Below are 20209 nucleotides of genomic sequence, written 5' to 3' on the forward strand. Positions count from 1 at the left end.
AGCCTACTGATGGACGAATTTAATGAATAATAGTAAAAAAAAAAATAGTATTCACCTTATTAACCTATACTATACGTGAGGGAATTAGGTGTGAGAATAGCATTTCGATGTGTAATTATCTAAATGGCAATGGTTTAATTACAGATGGATCTTGGATTCCCCTGGGTCTCTCTTTTCACATGCCCTTCTGTTTATTCGTATGGGTGTGAGATACCTCTAGGATTTATGCTGCGTACACGTTTATCTATGAGCTGGTTCCAGGCTAGTCTAACAAAGCAGGTTTCTAAGAATTGGGGGAATCTCCCCTTATTAAGTTGGGTTCCTATACCTGATGATTTACAAATAGCCTTGTTTTTCCAAACTTTTTCCAGACTTCTTACTTGGGGAGTCATTTAAGTAAATGCTTAGTTGTCTCATATGTATTATAAAACTAATATTTCATTAAGCCCAAACATTCTGAATGAACAATAGAATGGCTCAGTCTTATTCACACTGTGACCATTGAAAGTCTATGGGCTAACAGACTTAATTAGATAATCGGGACTTCATTAGCACTGCCGTAACGAGTCAGCTCAGTGTGGTGTATGACCATGGAAAGTCACCTAAAATATCACATGACCGACAGCGATGGTGGCCTCCAGGTCTGAGGATAAAGGACGTTTATTGGTGAAGAATAAAATAAAACCAGTTTTTCTAAACTACATTACTGCCTGCACAAAAAATGTGTTTTTAAGATGTAGAAATGACCAGTAAATAAAATCAAACAAAGTCCACTTGCAATAAGAAAAAATCCAAATAAACTTTATGATCGCTTTGCCATAAATACAAAACGCCAGGCGAGGTCTCACACGGGGAGGAGGAGGATGGTTGGGCCGGAGTCCGTATCTTGTTGACCCTTTTCACTTGCTTTGGGTTTCGGCTTCTCTCTGAGCCTGTATATGCCTTTGTCTCATCTCTTCAGACTTGGCACGGTTTTTGGCTCTGTTGTCTTCATACTGAGGTCAGGTAGAAGAATGGGCACCAATATCACAACCAAAATGTATTTTTTAGGGGATTACGGTAAACACAGATACAGAACTATAAATATGGATTTTAAATTTAACCCACATTTTGACTTAAGATCAATTTGTTTCAAGTTATATACAGAGAACGGGGCAGATGCAGTAATATTTGTGTCTTGGCACAGAAAAAAAATCCCTTTAGGGTGTATTTTCTGAAATATTTTTCATGTTTTACTTAATTTGGCCTGTGGATATTTCTTTTTTTTTTTTAAACAGACAACATTTCGGAGACTAATAAAAAGCGTCGATACAGCCATGAATGGTTTATTATTCTTTTTAGCAAAGATACTTCTCACGCTTACCTCTTTTTTCAGGCACTTCAACATTTCTCGGTTTATATCATTACACTGGCCAAAATACTTCAGAAATTTGTTCTGCAAATGCAAACATTCGGCTTAATAAACGCTTGGAAATTCATCAACATATCTATCAATGTTTGTGTTTGTATATACAAACATCAAATAGATGTGAAAAAAATATATATAAATGATATACACACACCTTTAAAATATTGTAACAAATACTATGTTATTTCTAGTTACATTATCTCTATGTCCATTTATCTTTTGACACATTGAGTAGCATATACAACCTCTACATCACTATACTGTAAAGGCTTCTGGACTGGATGGACCTCGCAAACAATGCCATAAAGCAAAGCCTTTCTGATGGAAAGACTGCTCGGGGTTTGTATCGCTGATCTTTCACATAATAGGAAATCATGATAAATGATACTCACATCGAGGTGACACTGCTTCAGCATGTTAATGACCACGTTGCATTCGTCGGTGTGAAGATGGGGGGACAAGTCTGGATGCATTTTAAATTAAGGAGCAACTGCGTAATTGAAGCATAAATGAGGAAAAAAGAACAACATTAAAAGGGGGAAATCAACCTTAAGAGAACTTAAAGCATTAGAATGTTCCTAGATACAAAGTATTTATCTATACTAATTCCAGCAGAGAGGGTGCATGTGGCATGGGGGGATCCTTGGGTCTGTATTGGGTCTGTATTCAAGAACCAAGGTTTCTATTGGCCCCTGTGATATTACGAGCAACCAGCAGGAGTATCACATGATGCATATAGCCCCTTGCATGCAAATGAAGCGGTATTACCTTGTATGAGGTGTAAAGGATACGGGCCCCACCCCAGGCCATGCCTTCACTGGAGCTCATATTTATTGTGACCGGGACCTTTTATTGGCAAAAAGCCAACCAATCCATGTCAGAATGTAAAAGGAACAGGGGTTAGAGCTTCCTGGGTCACTGAATGTATTCTGATCACAACTAGACTAGAATGGTCACCACTAAGGACCACGTTGGCTTGAGGTCAAATAACGCTTAAGACTCCAAATCTACCCGTGCCCATCTTCCTGAGTTTGGAGGGAAGAAGGATTAAACCTGTGTCTGGATGCAGAGTAAAGGCTCACTTTTTACCAAGGGCACTTGTCTTAGTTTCACAGATTGCGAAATCTGCCATGAAATTAGTTGTTGCGTTCATCTAAAGACTCAACAGAACCTACGTGTCTCAATAGCGGAAAAACTAATTATTTCACAGACCCTCAACTACAGGCAATTGAAAATGTTCCTAAAGCATAGCCTCTACAGGACGCCATGCATCTACGTCTGGCTGGTAGCCTCTATTCAAATACACTGCGGCTCCTTACATATACATGCGGCGATCGCGGAAACTCTGCTTATTTACCAATGGATTTGCATTTCAAACAATCCTGTTTTGTTCATGTGTTAATAGACTAAATGGAGATAAATGACGGTGACCTGACCTCTTTTTTGTATGTGCAGATCTAGAAAACACAGCCTTTCCACCGTGATGTTGTTGAGTTCTTTTTGACGATCTGCCATTCAAAAGCATGACAAAGGAAAAGGTCTACTTTAACATAAAACTTAAGAGAATGTAAAGAAACATTTAGATGCTCTGTATCCGGCAGGTCCCCACTAGGTGGTATAGAGTCTTAAACTGCATGGAAATAAGACCCTGTAACTGCTCTGACTCCTCGGAGATTAAAGAATGCATCAATCAAACCTCAGTTACTCAAACTGTGAACTTCAGGGGAATGACGGTGTCTAAAAGCAATATTACAAGCGGATGCTTAGATCAAAACGGTAAGGAGTTCAGCTACAGGTCTCTGAGATATTACCCTCTAGTCTTATTTGCCCATCAGTTCTGTTGCGTGACGGTTTCTAAAACTGGGAGAAAAACTTGAACTATACACTTGTTTTTCATTTTATAAAATCAATAAATCACAGATTTGAGGACCGATATGCAAGGTTAAGAGCTTTTAGTTGCTGGTTTGTCAGGTGATTTTCCTCTCTCACTATAAAACAATTGGTATTTCTGGCAACCCCATCATGTGCGTTTCTAGTGAAAGTGATGCAGTCACCATAGCAACCAATACAATGTTCTTAACTGACCGCGTACCACTTTGCCTTTCTGTCTGCATGTTTTGCCCCTTGTACATAATCGTGATTTATATAGCGCCGCGATATTCCGCAGGGCTGTACAACGGGTAAACAGCTGGGTCCTCTCGGAAAGTTGGTATGATTGGTCAGCTAATAATCACTTATGGATGAGGTTGGGGGTACTTTCTAATTTGGACCGGCACAAAGACCCACACACACATATAATAATCTCTTTAGCTGTCATACTATTAACTCTAGTTAATACCTCACTCTATTAACAATGCTAAGTGATATATTACTGGATTAACCCCTTATTGTCCCAGGAGTGATTTCCAATGCATACTCGGGGTTCAGGCATCCAGGAACCCCAAGGGTTAAAACACAAATTCTATAAACTTTGAGAATTATATAAAAGTCTGCTGAACAAAACTGCGAGATCGAATCAGACATAACAACCAACTTGAGAAAAACTGCTATTGACCTTGCAGGAGTCAATGGACACTCCGTAGCATGAATGTAAATGGCCCACTGTGAAAACTCTACCCTTTTTCAAGCAAATACCCTTTAAATAAGTATATAAGGAACACTCACCTTTAATACCCCTGGCATACAAACCAATAAGCGCTGCCCTACACCTTACATAACACTATAGAGACCCTGCAAGCGAACGCTGCATATCATTCCCGTCATGGGACTTTCCTCCAATCAAGAAGCGAATGGATACGCCCCCAGCCAATCGGGGACTAAAGGAGGCGGTTTTACTAGAGACAGCCGAAAAAGCAAAACTTTCACGTGCATTGTGGTGGGGGTGGCTTGACGTCAGAAGCAAGCGACAGAGGGCCGGGTAATGATTGGCTGGTTTGAAGTTGAGGGTTGTTGGCGCTATGGCACCGGCTACCGGGAGCGTTCGGAAGCGGCAGGGGCGAGGGTAGGTATAGCGATCCAATGGGGGTAGTGAAGGGGCGTCAGCTTTTCCATTTTATTAAGGAAGGGGCCGAGTGGCAGATAAGCTGCTCTTGAACCCCTATGATCCTCAGCCAAATATTTTTTTTTTTTTTTTTTTTTTAAAAAGCAACAGCATTGAAGATCAATTTAAGCCTCAGAATCAGAATAATGGCTGGGCGTTATGGGTGATAATAACTGAAAACCAGTCTAGATCAGGGGTGGCCAGCAGGCAGCTTTCTCTCTCGGGTCATTAAAGAATGAATACACTCTCTTTTGGGGAGTTATGGCTGAGCATCATGGGAGTTCTGCACCAGCTCGGGTGCTTCCCTGTGCCAACCACTTATTTAGTGTGTAGTATTTTCTATACAGACTCTTTGGAGTACTTGTCATCCCTTCCTCTGCATATCTCTTCTGTAACGTGCTGTCACATACTTCTTTATTCCAGCACCACATTGATGGATGAATGGGTCGCCGAATTTATAAGACGCACAATACTGAAAATCTCGCTTTCCGAGGCCTTAACCACGTTAAAGGCGTGGGGTTTCCTATCAGAAGGAGAGTTACAAACTCTGAATCTGCGGCCAAAGGAGCTCCTGGCCATGGAAGTGGTCCAGCTGTGTGAGGTAATACACCAAAAAAAGGCGTTTTATCAGATTCCAGCATTTCTGTCTATTTGTAAACGTGTTGGCAGAACGCAGAGGAAGCCGTGATGGGGAGGATTCTTGGGTAATGATGTGTGAAGTCATTATTCAGTAATATAGTGGACTGCTGACAGTCTACACGTGGTACTGGAATCTGCAGATGACTCCGTTTGCCATGGGATTGGGGCTAGGAGTAAACTTTGGAGTATTTAGCGGATGGAGGAAGTTGAAGGAAAGGTGATACTGAAAGATCGATGGGAAATATAGAATGACAAGCATTGGAGGAAAATGTCACACAGGCCAAAGAGGTGGAGAAGAATGATCCAAAGTTGAATAATTATTTGGCGAAACAATATGGTTGTTCGTTTTGGTAAGAGGAGAATTGAGAATGATTCAGGAAGAGCATTGGAATCCGCAAAAGAGAGCCAGCTGCATTAAGTCAAGATGCTGGAAGACCTTAGAGGTCCCTAGTTGTAACGAGGAATGGCCTGATCCTGGCAAGAGGATGTTGAGCTGTGAGGGGAACTTGCAAAGCCGGGTGAATGACACGGGTTACACGTTATCGTATGAAGTGACATTTCCCAAGTTATAGTCAAGGTAACAATGCTGGTGATCAGATGAGTTATTCCACTGTATGGAACGCAGCTGTCAGTAATAAGACTTAGTAGGTGTCTAAACTGGCATTCGATGGGGATACTGAAGTAGCCAAACAGGATAGAGAGAATGCCAGCCTGATACAGAGACGATATGACATATGCCAGGGAGGTGGCATCGATCCACCTTGTCACATGCAAAACCGGTTAGATGAGGTGACGGTGGGGAGAGACCACCAATTCCTGTTGGGTACTTAATAGACATACACTGCTGTGTACGTAACTATGAGGACCTCAAAGTGATCTTTAGTGAATGTGAAATATAAGAAGATTTTGAGTTCAATCCTGAAGCACGCAGGCAATGAAAAGAAGAGAGGTGATAGTCATGGCAGGGAAGATAAGCCTGGCAGCAGCATTTATGATGGATTTTAAGGGGTGAAGACGGATAAGAGGAAGATCAGGTAAGACTGAGTTCCAGTAGCTGAGATCTGACGTAATGAGGGCAGGTAGACCACCACTGCTTTGCTTAAAAGGTTTGTGAGGTGCATGGCACAGGAATGGATTTTATCATCTGCAGTGAAGAGAAGGGTATTGATACAAAACTTGTAACATGATGTTTAATATGTTTATCCACATGTCCTGTGCGCTTGGTTCTCATGCAATTCTAACATTTGTTTATTTTTAGGGTAAAAATGCAACAATGAAGGATGCAGCTAATCTTGATTTTGTCTGTAAGTATACGTTACATTTAACTTCACATGGATGATCAGGTTATTACTAGCAGGGCAGACGAAGAAGAATTGTAAATGTTTGCCAGTCCTTTTCCTAAACCCAGCGGCTTACTGGAAATGTAGAGTCCAGCTAACAAAGTGTAACTCCTATGCAGTGTATCGTCCAGCCACCAAACTGTTGTCTATGCCTGAACATTGCTGAAGCCCCATGTAGGTGGCAACCTTCATCCGCTTCCCATACTTTGTGGCAAAGCCTATAGCAAGACCTCGCTCTATATATTTAGAACATTCACATTGTGAAATGTGTATATTTTAATACAGATCACAATGCTGGTCATCCTTTGTCTTAGGCTTTTAAAAGACAAATGTATGTCTTGTTGCAGGAAGACTTGTGGCAAAGGCTATAGCAAGACCTCGCTCTATATATTTAGAACATTCTCATATCAGGGGTTGTAGTCATTTCCTTCCTGGTCTTAATAATAAAGAAAGACTTGTCACTTGACTACCTTGCATCAAACCTATGGGATGGCATCTGCTAGTAAGGTGATGTGCCCATGATGCCCTGTGAGCATCTACCATCGGGCCACTTCCCAGAGGCTTATCTGGACACTCCAGATGCAACAACTGGGTCTCTTGCTTAGGTGCATTCTGGGACAATATGCTCCAAAGGAAGCGTCCCATTTAACCTAGATGAGGAGGGTTAGAAATGTATTCTGTCCTTTTATTAGAATATTTTATATCACCGAACAGTTTATTAAAATGGTAACATAACGCAGAGATGTTTTTATAAATTCACGCTGAAAATGTTATTTGGTTGTATTTTTACATTTAATTAAGGCATTTTTCTCACCTCGCCCTCTCCTAGTTAATCACGCCAATTCAGAAAAGAAGAGTTGGAGTGTTTATCAAATGTCCAAAACGTCAGGTAAGTTTGGGATGGGCAGACTGTATATGATATATAAATTAAATAACACATATATATATATATATATATATATATATATATCGATGCATTATCGATGCATTAAAAATTCATTTATGTTGTTTTGCAGACTCTGAAATTGATTTCTTCGACTTGTCAGAATACAAGCTTCAGTTTAGAAAAGCCATTCACTCTGTGTCCAAAAATGTAAGTTATGGGTCTTGGAAGAAATTATTGTTATCGTTTCAGTGCCCACTAAAACATTGCGATTCTATTAAACAAAAATGTCTCCGTGGCAGGTGACCATTCACTTCAAAGAGTTTGGAGAAGCCGTGTGGATCCGAATAGCTTGGGGCAAGAACCATATCCAGCCAAATCAGTACAAGCCAACATTCGTGGTATATCACTCGCAGACTCCATATGTCTTTGTGACCAACTTGGGCAAGAGTTTCCGACCGTTGCTATGCCAGGTAAATTTCATTGTGTTTCAAGCCTTTTCTCCAAAAAAAAAACATGAATCTTTAGTGTTTAAGAGAACTTGCCTGTTCTTCTGTATCCAATGATGTTTTTCCTGTTTGGACGTAATTTCTTGCGTTGAAATGTGTATATTTTTTAATACGGATCACAATGCTGGTCATCCTTTGTTTTAGGCTTTTAACCCCTTAAGGACAATGGGCGGTCCCTAAACCCATTGAAAACAATGCATTTTGTCATTAAGGGGTTAAAAGACAAATGTATGTCTTGTTGCAGGAAGACTTGTCCTGAACGTTGTGTTACAAACATCTGTGTAATCTGGTCAGTCTCCAAATACATTTCTTTTCCCTTTGCAAGGCCCTTGTAGTTGCAGCCAGTTATAGTCAGATTCAAGAGCTGGAACTGAAGAGTCGAAGTCTGGAGTCCTTAAAGGATATAGTGTTCAAGAGATTTCACCAGGTGAGCAGCGTGGGTTTAAATTTTATTTTATTAAAGCCGATTTGTCTCTATACCCAAAACCTGCTTCTTATGGTACTTCGCACTGAATAAACAAGTGTAATGGTGCTTGCGTAATAAGTAACGCGTTATGTACTATATCATGGGGGTCTTCATCTCTTCTTCTCCCATCATCTCTCTCTGTTAAGTTACTGATTCTTGTTGATTGGTATAGGTAGCCTATGTATGGGTGGTAGGAAAGATGCAAGATAAAATTAGATAATTCTGGTTTTGTCACCTTTCCTAACCTTGGTTTTCAACATATGTCCAAAGCAAATAAAATGCACGGATATGTTTGACACGTTTCTGTAGTAATGGAGCTCCTTGATGGATAATATATAGGTTTAAAATGCCTATAGAAAAAGTGTTTTTCCTTATCTGATGATATCACTTCCCTGGTTGGAGGCGTTCTAGACCTTTAATCTGTCACGTTGAGTACTTTTTATGCTTCCACTGTTGCCCATTAGAACCCGTTGGTCCTTTCCAGGCCATGTCCTGAGATAAGTCTTTTCCTTTTTCAGGCCTGATTCTAGACCCTACCAGCAGGTGGGGAAAAAAGCCCCCCTTTCCCAAGAGGAAATCCTGAGCTGTTAGTAATCTAACATGCGCAGCTTTCAATAAGGTAACCAACCAGGATTTTTTTCCCACCTACTGCCTATGTTTTTAGAATCAATCTTAAATCTGATCCTAAAATGCGGATGAGTTTGGCGCGTGGAGCATCAAATTGAAGCCTCTTACACACGTGGGGTATTGGTGGTGTTTGTTTCTAGTTTGGTCCGGTGTTGTGGCTTCCATAACATCCGTGGACAACTGGCAGGCTTTTCTGTGGGAAGTCTGATAGTTCCAGGGAAAGGAGAATGTCCTTCATCCAATGTCCAAACAACTTAGATTTGATTCTGTGTCCTGTCTCCCTCGTATACTGTGGCTGTACGAATGCACCTCTAGAAGCGTGAACCTGGCTTTGCTCCTGCGGTGCTTCTAGATCTTTTTTTTTTCTTTTTTCACATTTTAATAATCTGCATATTTTTGTTTGCATCACAGCCTTTCCAGTCTTATCATCCTCGGCCGCTTCAGGAAGGAAATTATAATCCGGCAATAGGTACGTACTTCTGCGATGGTTTGCGCTCGTTACCAAACCTTCTCTCTACCATCAAATACAGAGTAGCCACAGTTGATGCTTACACGACATTTTTGTCCGATTATCTTAGGAGGGTTTTGTTTTTTGCTACCTGAATCCTTATCCAGCACCAGACCACAAAAACCTCTTACCTTTGCTTTAAATCGACTAATTATAAAGTATTTTTGGTTTTCGTAGTTGATCCGAGGGTTACTTACGAAAACATGAGAGAAAAGGAAAGGATCCATCACATTACTCGGGAGACCTTCGGAGATGGACAGCTGCCAAAGCTAGAATTTGCTTCGTACAAGGTACTATGGCAGACATCTAGTGTTTCCTAATGTTAGTGTATGTTTTTATGTAGTAGTCCCGTGACTTATTCCACATATGTGCAAGAGGGGAATGCGTGAAATTAAAGGGTAATTGGGAGAGGGTCCCAGATAAAGAACTGGTTTGTTGCTTTTCTCCACTTGCGTACCAGATACCGGTGGGACTGACCGTCGTGTGTTGGGAACACTAGGGGTTTGTGTGTAAACCACTCATTGCACATTGTCAGAAGTAATGCTTAAATTCACACATCAGTATGTAATATATCCGCTTTAAATGACAGTATGTAGAATAATGCTATTAAGGTAAAAGCTCCTCTCCAGTAATTAGACCGCAAGTATTGATAGAGACTCCCTGCAGATGAAGGACCAAGTCCAACTATCTCAAATGATGATCTACGTCACACTTATATTAATAATTATTTCTAATCCTACATCTTCAGCCAAACAGCTCATGATTCTGCAGCGTTTTGTCTAGATATTGATGACAAATTGTCACCTGGCCTTGTTTGTTAAACAGCTGGAAACCACGTTTAAAAGCACAGGCGCTGTCCCTCCCCGACCCGAACCCTACCGCTGTGTTGTGAAGTTCTCCAGTCCTCATCTTCTGGAATCCATCCGATCCTTGGCACGAGCAGGTGGGTTATTTTCCAGCAAGCTGTTAATAAAGCAAATCGGTTATGTTCCCAAACTAAATGTTAACAAAATGGTGTTTAATTATACTTTAAATCGCAAAGCTGTAATCAGCTGGTTACAAGACAGGGACAGTCGCAGGGTAAGGCTGACGGTTCGTCACGTGACCTTCAGAATCCTGCACGTTAAATTACAACGCGGGTAATCTATATTATTAATATCCGGGGTTTATGTACGTTTTTTTTTTTTCTTTCAAAAATTACATTTTTAATTGGAATTGATATGTCATTTTATTTCCTCTGACACTATGTTTTTCCTTCCCTTTCAGGCATCTCAGATGCTCCGGTTTCCAATTTATTGACATGCATCCCCCAAAAAGCCAGAAATATATTTAAAATCACTGAAAAGCAGCGAGCCTTGCACCCCACCCCGAGCCAGCAGCCCCCGTTGTGACGTTTGGAAGGACAATCTCTGACAGAAATTGCTTTTATGACCTGTTCGAGTCCCTTTGTACAGTTCCACAGTACTGGCTGTGCTCACCGGAGCGATACTCACCAGAGCGATGCTCACCTGAGTGTTGGACACTTTTTTTTTTTTTTTTTGCATTTTGCACCTAAACATTGTAATATTTATACAGTATTCTAAAGCTTTTATTGACTTTCGATTTTGATACTTTTCAGGGTGCCAGAATGCACACATCTCACCGTCCTTTCATTTCTATATGTTATTAATTGTGCGTGTCCAGTAGGAACGGGTGTTTATTTTACTGTTACCGTATAAAAGGCCGTTACTGATAATATCACAAGTCTTTATGATGGATTGATTCTTATTGTTCTGCTTTCATACTTGGCCATTAGAAAGATAGGGTGTGATCAGATGTTAATACATTGCACACCGTATCTGTAACTTAAAAGGCATATTCCCCTCTTTTTTTAATTCATTTTAAGCAGAAAGTATATCTGGGGTCCACCAGATGTGCTACAACAGCCTGTCCAGCCTGTGAGTACGCGAGTCGGGTCACAAGCATGTTCTAAGGGACATTCTGTAGAGGAAAACTCCTAATGTTTGCCTGAAATTCTATCACAATGTACAACAAATACAATTTGGGGGTTTTATAAATAATATATAAAAAGTGATCCTATAATGAGCACAAACAAATACATTGGTTGCTATGGTAACAAGCCATCTTAAAATATGTAACTCCCAATGTGTGTTAATGAATGGGTTCAGCCTCTCGTCGCTCCATTAAGACCATATGCGAATGAATTACAACAGCTGTAGAATCTGCATTCGTCGGCTGAAGTTTTTATCTCTTTTTTTTTGGGGGGGGGGGCAAACCAGCTTTTTATGCTCCATATCTGTGATATAAACACTGCTGCATGTTTTATTGCATATTGTGTATCAGAATGGATTGCGGGTAATAGCCTGTTACCATAGGGCTTGTCTTGTGTATTTTTACACATTTTAATAAAGTAATCGTAAGCTTCGCTTTTTTTTAAATGGATGAAATAATTGAGTGATGCCATCATGACAACCGGATTTTTATTTTCAAGGGTGTGGAACCAAAAATTCTTCACCAGATGCTTTGTTGTCCAATAAAAATAGGCATTTATGGAAACAAATATCTAATAGCTGCCTTTGCTTAACCTTTAGGTTAGTTGGGCATTTCGACGACTACATCTTACAGTTGCGGGGGGTGGAAGGGTACAATGACCATATATTGTCTAATGGTTAGCTTATTTCTAGTACATAAAGAATAGGTAGACATGCACCAGGAACTGTTTGCCCCATCATGGTCACTCAATACTTATTACATAGAGATGATGATGATGGTTTGGTCAAGCCAGAGATCCCGAGCCATGGTGTATCTACTGCAGAAAATTTTTTTTTTTGTCGTGAAGATAACCTTTAGTCCAATCAGAATCAAGGGATAACACCATGTGGCCATGCAATGGTAAGCAACTCCTTACAATATTATATATTTAGAAACACAGAATTGTTACGTAGGTCATTGGTCACGGTTGGTATGGGAAAGCATATGGATACATTGTCCTGGCTTGTCAGAGGTTCCATTATTTTAATTATTCGTTTTAATGGCAGCCATAGATAAATTCTATAAATTTAATAACATTGATTTTTCTCAATCACCGGCATCTGAATAATTTGTGCTACAAAGCTGCGCATGTTTCTGGTACTTTTCTAGAACTTTTGTTTGTTTTTGTACATGTATTCTTTTAAAAAGGTGTTATGTACACATTTAAGTGTTTTCTTTAACTCAACTATTTCTCGTTATAATAAAAAACTACATATTTATGATTATCGGGTCAGTGTTTTTTTTTTGTTTTTTTTTTATGAATTTCTTAGCATGGGGTTTAAGCAATTTGGTACTCGGGAGCAACCCTGATTCAAGGAGTCTGAGATATGCACGGGGAGGGTAGCTTTACCACCTCTAGAGATTAAAGGGACTGGGGTGGTCGCCATGGCAAACCGGGAGCTTCTGGGGCAAATCCAAAGAGGTAATTGGTAAATTGAGAAAAAATGGTGCCACATTAGGATATAATGTTATTCTCCACTCATGGTTCTGGCCCTGCCCTAAATGCATGCGCAATATTCATTTCACAAATGGGGCAGGTGCCAGCGTGACACGTTCTGTTCCAATATATGTTATTTTAAACATTCCCTGACTGGGTTACCTGCCGCCGGACTGGGAATAGGTACTATCAGACTGAGACTGCACTGGGGAAATAGACTGGCCATAATGGGAATGGCTAAGTGGGCCTGCAGTTTAAACAGCCGCTGACAGGATATGCTCAGCTACATATGAAGTATAGGGCACTATCAAACGGCGGCCCGCCAGGTGTTTCCTCAGTTTACTTTAGAGCCAGTCTGGACAGACAGTCCCCCTCAGATGCCCCAAAAAGTCCCAGTAATGTGTAGAGAACCAGGGCGAAATTATAACTGATAACCCGTGTGAATAAAATGTATTATATTCTACTTTGTGAATACTTACAGTATTGTATAAAGGTTAGTGGGCCGGACTGTCACATAATGCCACAGTAACCATACACCCAGAGCCGAACTCCCATGTCTGAGGCGTGCACGTCGCACAATAGAGAGGCCAGGCCCAGGAGACACATAAAGCAGTTATCGCCCCGACTGTCCGGGCCCGCCACACGGAAAGAACTTGCCTGTGAACTATTTCTCAGGTGTAACACCGCGGAAGGGTACTGTCACCGCGCAAAGTGTTTTATTTCGCGCCTGCCGCAGTACAGCGTACTAGTAGACAAACCACTCTCCCCATAAGCGTAAATCCGCCTCTTTATGTAAATATGGATTTCTCCAGCCAATGAACTTGTTGCTGTCTGCAGTCCCCGCCCCCGGAAGTAGTTCTCTAGCGGCCTCGGGGGACTCACGCCGGGCTGTGTCTGCGGCACCGAGCTGGCGGTGCCATGGCGGCCCGGATGGATGGGGGCGGGGCTAGGGTCCGCTCGCCGTACTCGTGCGAGCACTGGGAGATTGTGAAGCCGTCCGTGAGCGAGCTGTCCCGGGAGGTCCGCAACAACATCTTGTGCACTGTGAATGGATGTGGGAAAGTGCTGCCCAACCCCCCGGCTCTCAACATGCACCTGGTGAAGTCCCATGGAGTGCAGGTGAGGGCTGGGGTCCAGGGGGTGGGGAGGCGATAAACCACGCCCACACGGTCACAGGCACTGTGAATGGGGTGACACAGAGCAGTGAGGGTGTGAAGGTGGGGGCATCCAGGGGCAGATGCTGCAGGGTAATAGGGAGGGTCCTGTAGAGTGTGGGGGCAGTGAGTGCCAATGATCATGGAATTGCCACTTAATAAAGTGTGGACACAGAGGGCGCAGCGTTATGAGCCCCGTGTTAAACTATTACATTTCACACTTATCGGTGACATCAATACTTTTTGGTTAGGGAGCCCATCGCTCAGTAATGATGTTCTTTATGCAGAAGAATATGGAACCCCTCTTCCAGGACTCCCCCGTGCCATACACAATGAAGAACCTAAAATGCTGCTGCCCACCCTAATTGGCTTATTCGGGACCCCCACCTGGGGTTCAGTGCTGTGGGAAACGCGCAAGGAGCATCCCTGAAGAGTAAATCCTGAACACAGTTGTTCCTAGAGGAATGTGAGCCACACAACTGTCCAGCAGTCTGTGTTTGGCTCACTAATGGTTAAGGACTACAACTCTAACAATCCATCACATCCTAGCATTGCCAACGCTTACTGATCAGTTTGAGTAAAACTAGATAAACGCAGGTTAAAGTGGTATTAAAGCTCAAGCTTGGGGACGTTTTTCAGTGGAACATGATGTTTAGAAATGAAAACATAATAATGTACCAAATGTGATAGGGGGGCTCCAAAGTACAAGAAGAACAGGGGTTGCTGAAAGGTGTTAGGAGGGGTTGGGGGCAGGAGAAGAGCGTGAGTCGGAGGGCAAGGAAAGGAAAATTCTTGAGGATAATGCATTTAGTTTTTTAAAATGCGAAGGAATAACAAGGAAAAAGGAAACTGAAAAGGATGGAGAGGAGAACAGATGGTAGAAAGGAAAGTATAAAGAACAGGATGCTGAAGAGGACTGGGAGGAAGAGCATGGTGCGGGATAAAGGAAATATGAGAGAAGAGGGAGCTGCGGCCAATATGTTAATGAGAATTCATGAACGAGGAGGAGATGCTGGCGTGGACATGGTGACCCATAACTGAGTTGCAGGAATAGTGAGGGACTTCAGTTGCAGACAATACCAGGTTGTGCCTAAAAGAGACCACATTTTTAACCTGGCGTGATTCTGCTGAAAATCAGCACTGGGCCAAAAGTATGGGATGAAGAAGATGAATGGGGACATATGAGATGATGGTGTGTCGGAGGTCCCACAGCCTTACATTTATGCTGGGTCTCAAAATTTCCTGATGTGAACCTGAAGAAGACCCCATGGACTATCTAATGAACAATTTCCAGATCTTTTATTCAAAGCAGACCCTTTCTGGAGGAACATAGTTGAGAGATTTGTTGTATATTCAGTGCAAGGAAGTATTGTTGGGGAGCTATTGTCTTTAGCGATTCTGTTTGTGGGCCTTCTTCAGATGCTTCTCTGTCACCTCTGCTCAATCCACCTCAAGGAAAGCAACAGTTGTCAACAACGTCTTCTACTAGCTTTAAAGTATCCGTAATGACAAAAAACACACTTCCCGTCCATGCGGCAAAGGGGGCAAGAGAAGAATTATAGCAATAGGTGCATTGTTTCTTCTAATATTCAGTATTATTACCAATTACGATTACTAAATGAATTGTCCTCCATTATCATGCTGGTTGGGTATCTGGAGGACTGACTACACCTTGCTGCAGAGAAAGCCGGTGATGTTATGCTCTGGATATTGTGTTTGTTTGAGATACTCGAGTTGGAAACCGAGCAAGACGCCTCAAACGCTTCGTTCTATGTATTCAATCGTTATCAGAGGAAATGTCCCTTTAAGGCCTGTGGCTCCACTAATCTAGTGACATTAGTGACATGACATTGAGTTGAGTTTGTAATTATAACCTCTATGGTTGCGTTTGGCCTTCAGGTTTTTCTCGTTTTTGCACATCAAAGAATCTCACCTGATCTTTGTGTTTGAAGCCCCCGGCTTTTGAAGCTTTACAGTGTGTTGGTGATTACACCGTTGCATTGTTCCGTTCAGTAACTGGTAGCAGCGGATATAATGTAATAATAATGTAATTAATCATATAATTATTATGATCTCAGGTGTCTCCTGCAGCGGTGTCGCTAGCCGCTCATTATAGCAGGAGTGATACAGTAGCAGAGTCAATGGATACAATGCCAAACCAAACATGGTTTACTTTCCAAGAAGGAGCAGCGTGACCTCCTTGGCTAAGACATCCCAGCATGCGTTCCAAGTATTAGCTTCAGGAAAGCCTGTGTTATTAGACGAGCAAGTGTGATCTTCAACAGCAGAATTCTAGCAAAGTAATAAAATCTGGCATTATATATATTAATATATTATATTATATTGAGTTTGTCGACTTATACTTTCTATTTCCCGACAAAACATGACTTGGTCTTCATGTGTCTTCCTGACTCCTCATCTACTGCTTTGCACCAGAATTCTACTTCACTAAGTAACCTTGGAGTGTTTCTTTGGAAGAATTTGGTTTAAATGAAACAATTCACCATGGAAAACAGCGGGATGCTTTGTTAATCCACAAGGAGGACAATCTGGCTATTAAATGTCTAAGAAATGATTTAAGATTTAATAAACCGCCCTGTACAATAATCTGTGCAGGGAGTTTCCAGAGCCAGGGTTGGTGCCATATATATATATAATTTTATTATTATTATTATGTTTACTGCACTGAGAGGATCGGCTACAAGGTGTCTAAATATTATTTTGCGGTATTTCACGTTTTCTCCCCCCCCCCTCGCAGGATGGGATTGTCAATCCTACGTTAAGAAAAGATTTAAAAGCATCTCAGAAGTTATACTGCTGCCCGATTGAAGGTTGCCCCAGAGGGACAAACAGGCCTTTTTCTCAGTTCTCTCGTGTAAAACAGGTAGGTTTGGCTGTTTTTTTGCTTTTGCTATATTTTTTTTATTTTTTTTTGTAGGATTGATTTATAAAGTTAATTTTTTTTATCACTCCATGATTTGTTTGTGTACATATAATAAAAATGACATTATACATTTTTATTGCTTTTAAACTTACAACAGTTTAATTGACTCTTTTGCTTTAAAACCAGGTAATGCGATATCAATGCCGTCCACGTGTCTGCTTTCCAATCGTAATCCAACGAATGTGTTTATCACGTGTATTTTAGCATTTCATGAAGATGCACGCTGAAAAAAAGCACAAGTGCGACAAGTGTGGAAACAGCTACGGCACGGAATGGGATCTAAAGAGACACGAGGGCTACTGCGGGAAGATTTTCCGCTGTACCTGCGGCTGTCCCTACGCGAGCAGGACGGCTCTGCTCTCGCATACCCACCGGATGGGCCATGAGATTCCCATTGAGCACAGGTGAGACGCGTGCACTGGGATTGACTACAATCATACTGGGTGGGAAACGCTGAGCGGAAGTCTCAACTTTATGTGATCTTCTTTAAATGCGTTCATGAAAACTTTGCGTCATTTGAAATATTAAGTCGTACAATAAACTACCTTGTGATTTTATGGGTTTTCTCAAGGTTCTTGTAGCAGATACAGTATTTCTGTTGCTCAGATCTCTGGATCACGGAGAGCTGATGGTCTTTCTGTAGAGATGAGATGTTGGCTTCAGTGTGATGCAGCTCTGGGGTCAGGACCTTTCTCCATCTCTTAATGTCTTCAGCTGTCTGTGATGCTGGAAGCAGAAGCACAAAATGCATTATCTGCTAAACGGTGGCCCAAACTGCACCTATCTGCCATTTACCTGAGCAAATATCCCCATCATCTCCTTAAACAATTAACTCTTGGTTTGAGATAACCCTAAAAGCTGAGGTGTTCGTATGAATGCTCTTTTTGCACCCCATAATCTCAAGCATGGTTATTTTATAAATTGTATTACCCTTCTGTAATACCTCTCCATCTCTCACTCCCTCTTTATTTCTAAATTAAATTTCTTGTTAACGTAACTGTTTCTTCTCGCTTGCAGAGACCCCCCTGTTAAGAAAAGAAAACTTGAAGCTTCCGTGCAAAACCAGAAAACTGTAAATGAGGAAAGTGTTGTGAAACATGACTTACCCGCTGTGTACGCTACTGAAGACAAGCACATTGAACGTTCGAGATCCCCACCCTCGACGGAAACCAGCAGCGATGTCACAGAAAGCTCCCATTCACAACCAAATCCCTCTCAGAAGCTGCTCCTGCCCAAGCCGAAGTTGGCTTTCATTAAGTTACCGGTAATGCAAGTCGCTCACTTGCCGGTTTTGCTGTCGTCCTCTGCGTGTTCTGTGAAACCGGTGGTCGTTGCAGTAAATGATCGCGGCTCGGTAATGACTACCGTGCAAATAGTGCCTCACTACAATGGAGCCGTTCTTCAGACCGTGGAGAACGAAGTCCCCGTGCCTGCCAACCTCTCGCTTTCTAGGAATGCAAGTTACGGCTCCCTTGATCCCATGAACTCTTTTGTCCAAGTCAGTCTGGATAAACCGCTGTCTAACGGGTCGGACGTCAACGGCGTCTCTTCTAAAAACAGTATCACATCTGACGTTCAGACCGATTTATCCTATTTTGCACACAATATTTTGTCAGGGGGTTCCTGGCCTGCTGAATCTTCGATATCCTCTTGTTCTCAGACAGACTTATCGTTCGGTGCTCAGGTTTCTCTGCCGATTAACGTCGAGACCCAGACTTTTCAACAAAATTCTGACCTAACTTCAACTGCTCGGTCAGAGACCAATAGGAATCCTTGCTTTCCAGGTGGGATTTCTCGAGAGACTCAGACGAACGGCGATCTCTCAAGAGAGAGCACCCTGCATGTGGACCAAGCTGTCATGTGCGAAAACCTTTTTAACGGAGGTAACTCTCTTTACACTGTGTCAACCCAAACCAGCCAGACGGAAAATGATTTCATGTCTGGATCTCTGGACCAAAATCTACTTAACGCAGATGATCTTAAAGAAATAAGGGAAGAGTCTATTAAGTCTGCACCTTACATAAACTTTCACGCGCACAATGGCGCGTTCGCCAACAGTAATATGACCGATAACCAAACCCAAACAATGGAACTTTTGAGTGACCTTGAAAAAATCTTATCCGATAACATGTCCACCCAATCTCTGGACAATCGAAGTCTGCTGACGGATGTTGGGACAGGAGCAGAAACCAATTTAGCCTCAAACTGCCCTCCCAATCCTGGAATAGATTTTGATATAGAGGAGTTCTTTTCCGCGTCCAACATCCAGACGCAAACGGAGGAGAGCGAGCTGGGCAACCTCAACTCAGAATATCTAGACATCGAAACCCAAACGGACTTTCTGTTCTCCGAAGATTCTGCTCAGTCCTATTCTAACAAAGGAAACTCTGGTCTTCTCGGGATGGAGATGTTTGATACGCAGACGCAAACGGATCTGAACTTCTTTCTTGACAATAGTTCTCACTTGCCTTTAGGTGGCATCCTGAAACAATCTAGCTTTTCGCTGAACCACGAACTGTCAGACTGCGAAAGCAACGCCGATGTTACGCCAGACACTAAAAACATGGCGTGTCACGGCCTGGAAAGCCAGGTACAGCTAAACAGTGCCGAGACCCAGACTACCGACAGCTGCTTCGATCACCTCGGGAACTTATTCCTGACGAGTAACGAGACTCAGACGGCCATGGGCGACTTTCTTCTCGCAGACCTGGCATGGAACACGATCGAGTCTCAATTCAGTTCCGTGGAAACTCAAACCTGTGAAGAGCTCTTCTCTCTGTTCTCTGAAAAGTCACAGAACTGATCTTTACTCCTCAAAACTGACAATGCCGATGAATAAATAAGCGATATTTAACAACCGCAAATCATTGTATCTCCACTGCTTCTATTTCAGGTCTTGGCTTGCATGCTTTACTGTGCTGTCCAAAAGAACAAAGCTCTTTTGAATCTTTCCATAGTGTGTTGAAAGCCAGATCACTTCATGCACGTTTTCTCTTGTAGGAGAGGAGTGCTATAGAACAGTGGCTTGCAAAAGACCGTTTTAAATTATTGAAATGTGATGACGGGAAACGCATGTATATTTATATGGATGCCATACATTGTAGAGGTCTGGTCTATTTTGTATAATGGCTGTACCCTAGAGAAAGCACTTTATTTATTTTTGTTGTTTTTTTTGGTGTAAATTATTTATATGGTGATAAAGAATATATGGTCTGAACAATA

The 20209-nt window shown here is 41.9% G+C and overlaps 3 protein-coding genes across 5 annotated transcripts; 2 read left to right on the plus strand and 1 right to left on the minus strand.

The window, feature by feature from the left end:
- Positions 1–774: 774 nt before the first annotated feature.
- On the minus strand, positions 775–13529 carry CMC2 (C-X9-C motif containing 2). 3 transcript variants are annotated; one of them, XM_053448984.1, is made up of 6 exons: positions 13369–13529; positions 10300–10383; positions 2200–2254; positions 1801–1871; positions 1364–1435; positions 775–995 (listed from the first exon to the last, which is right to left on the minus strand). In XM_053448984.1, the coding sequence occupies exons 2-6, from the start codon at positions 10327–10329 to the stop codon at positions 900–902; spliced, it is 324 nt and encodes a 107-aa protein (XP_053304959.1). In that variant the 5' UTR covers positions 10330–10383; positions 13369–13529; the 3' UTR covers positions 775–899. The 3 variants fall into 3 exon arrangements, with proteins under 3 accessions (XP_053304959.1, XP_053304960.1, XP_053304961.1); XM_053448985.1 differs by lacking the exons at positions 2200–2254; positions 13369–13529 and having other exon boundaries at positions 1801–1898; XM_053448986.1 differs by lacking the exons at positions 2200–2254; positions 10300–10383; positions 13369–13529 and adding an exon at positions 4073–4092 and having other exon boundaries at positions 1801–1898.
- On the plus strand, positions 4157–11166 carry CENPN (centromere protein N). The gene is made up of 11 exons (XM_053448983.1): positions 4157–4409; positions 4872–5049; positions 6346–6391; positions 7257–7316; positions 7444–7520; positions 7613–7783; positions 8145–8246; positions 9324–9381; positions 9598–9710; positions 10246–10363; positions 10687–11166. The coding sequence occupies exons 1-11, from the start codon at positions 4366–4368 to the stop codon at positions 10809–10811; spliced, it is 1092 nt and encodes a 363-aa protein (XP_053304958.1). The 5' UTR covers positions 4157–4365; the 3' UTR covers positions 10812–11166.
- A 243-nt stretch (positions 13530–13772) lies between the features above and the next one.
- On the plus strand, positions 13773–20209 carry ATMIN (ATM interactor). Its single transcript, XM_053449473.1, has 4 exons — positions 13773–14008; positions 16802–16927; positions 17192–17391; positions 18005–20209. Exons 1-4 carry the CDS (start codon positions 13808–13810, stop codon positions 19788–19790), a joined length of 2313 nt encoding a protein of 770 aa, XP_053305448.1. The 5' UTR covers positions 13773–13807; the 3' UTR covers positions 19791–20209.

This window comes from Spea bombifrons, chromosome 10 (genome assembly GCF_027358695.1).
Source record: "Spea bombifrons isolate aSpeBom1 chromosome 10, aSpeBom1.2.pri, whole genome shotgun sequence".
Lineage (NCBI taxonomy): Eukaryota > Metazoa > Chordata > Amphibia > Anura > Pelobatidae > Spea > Spea bombifrons.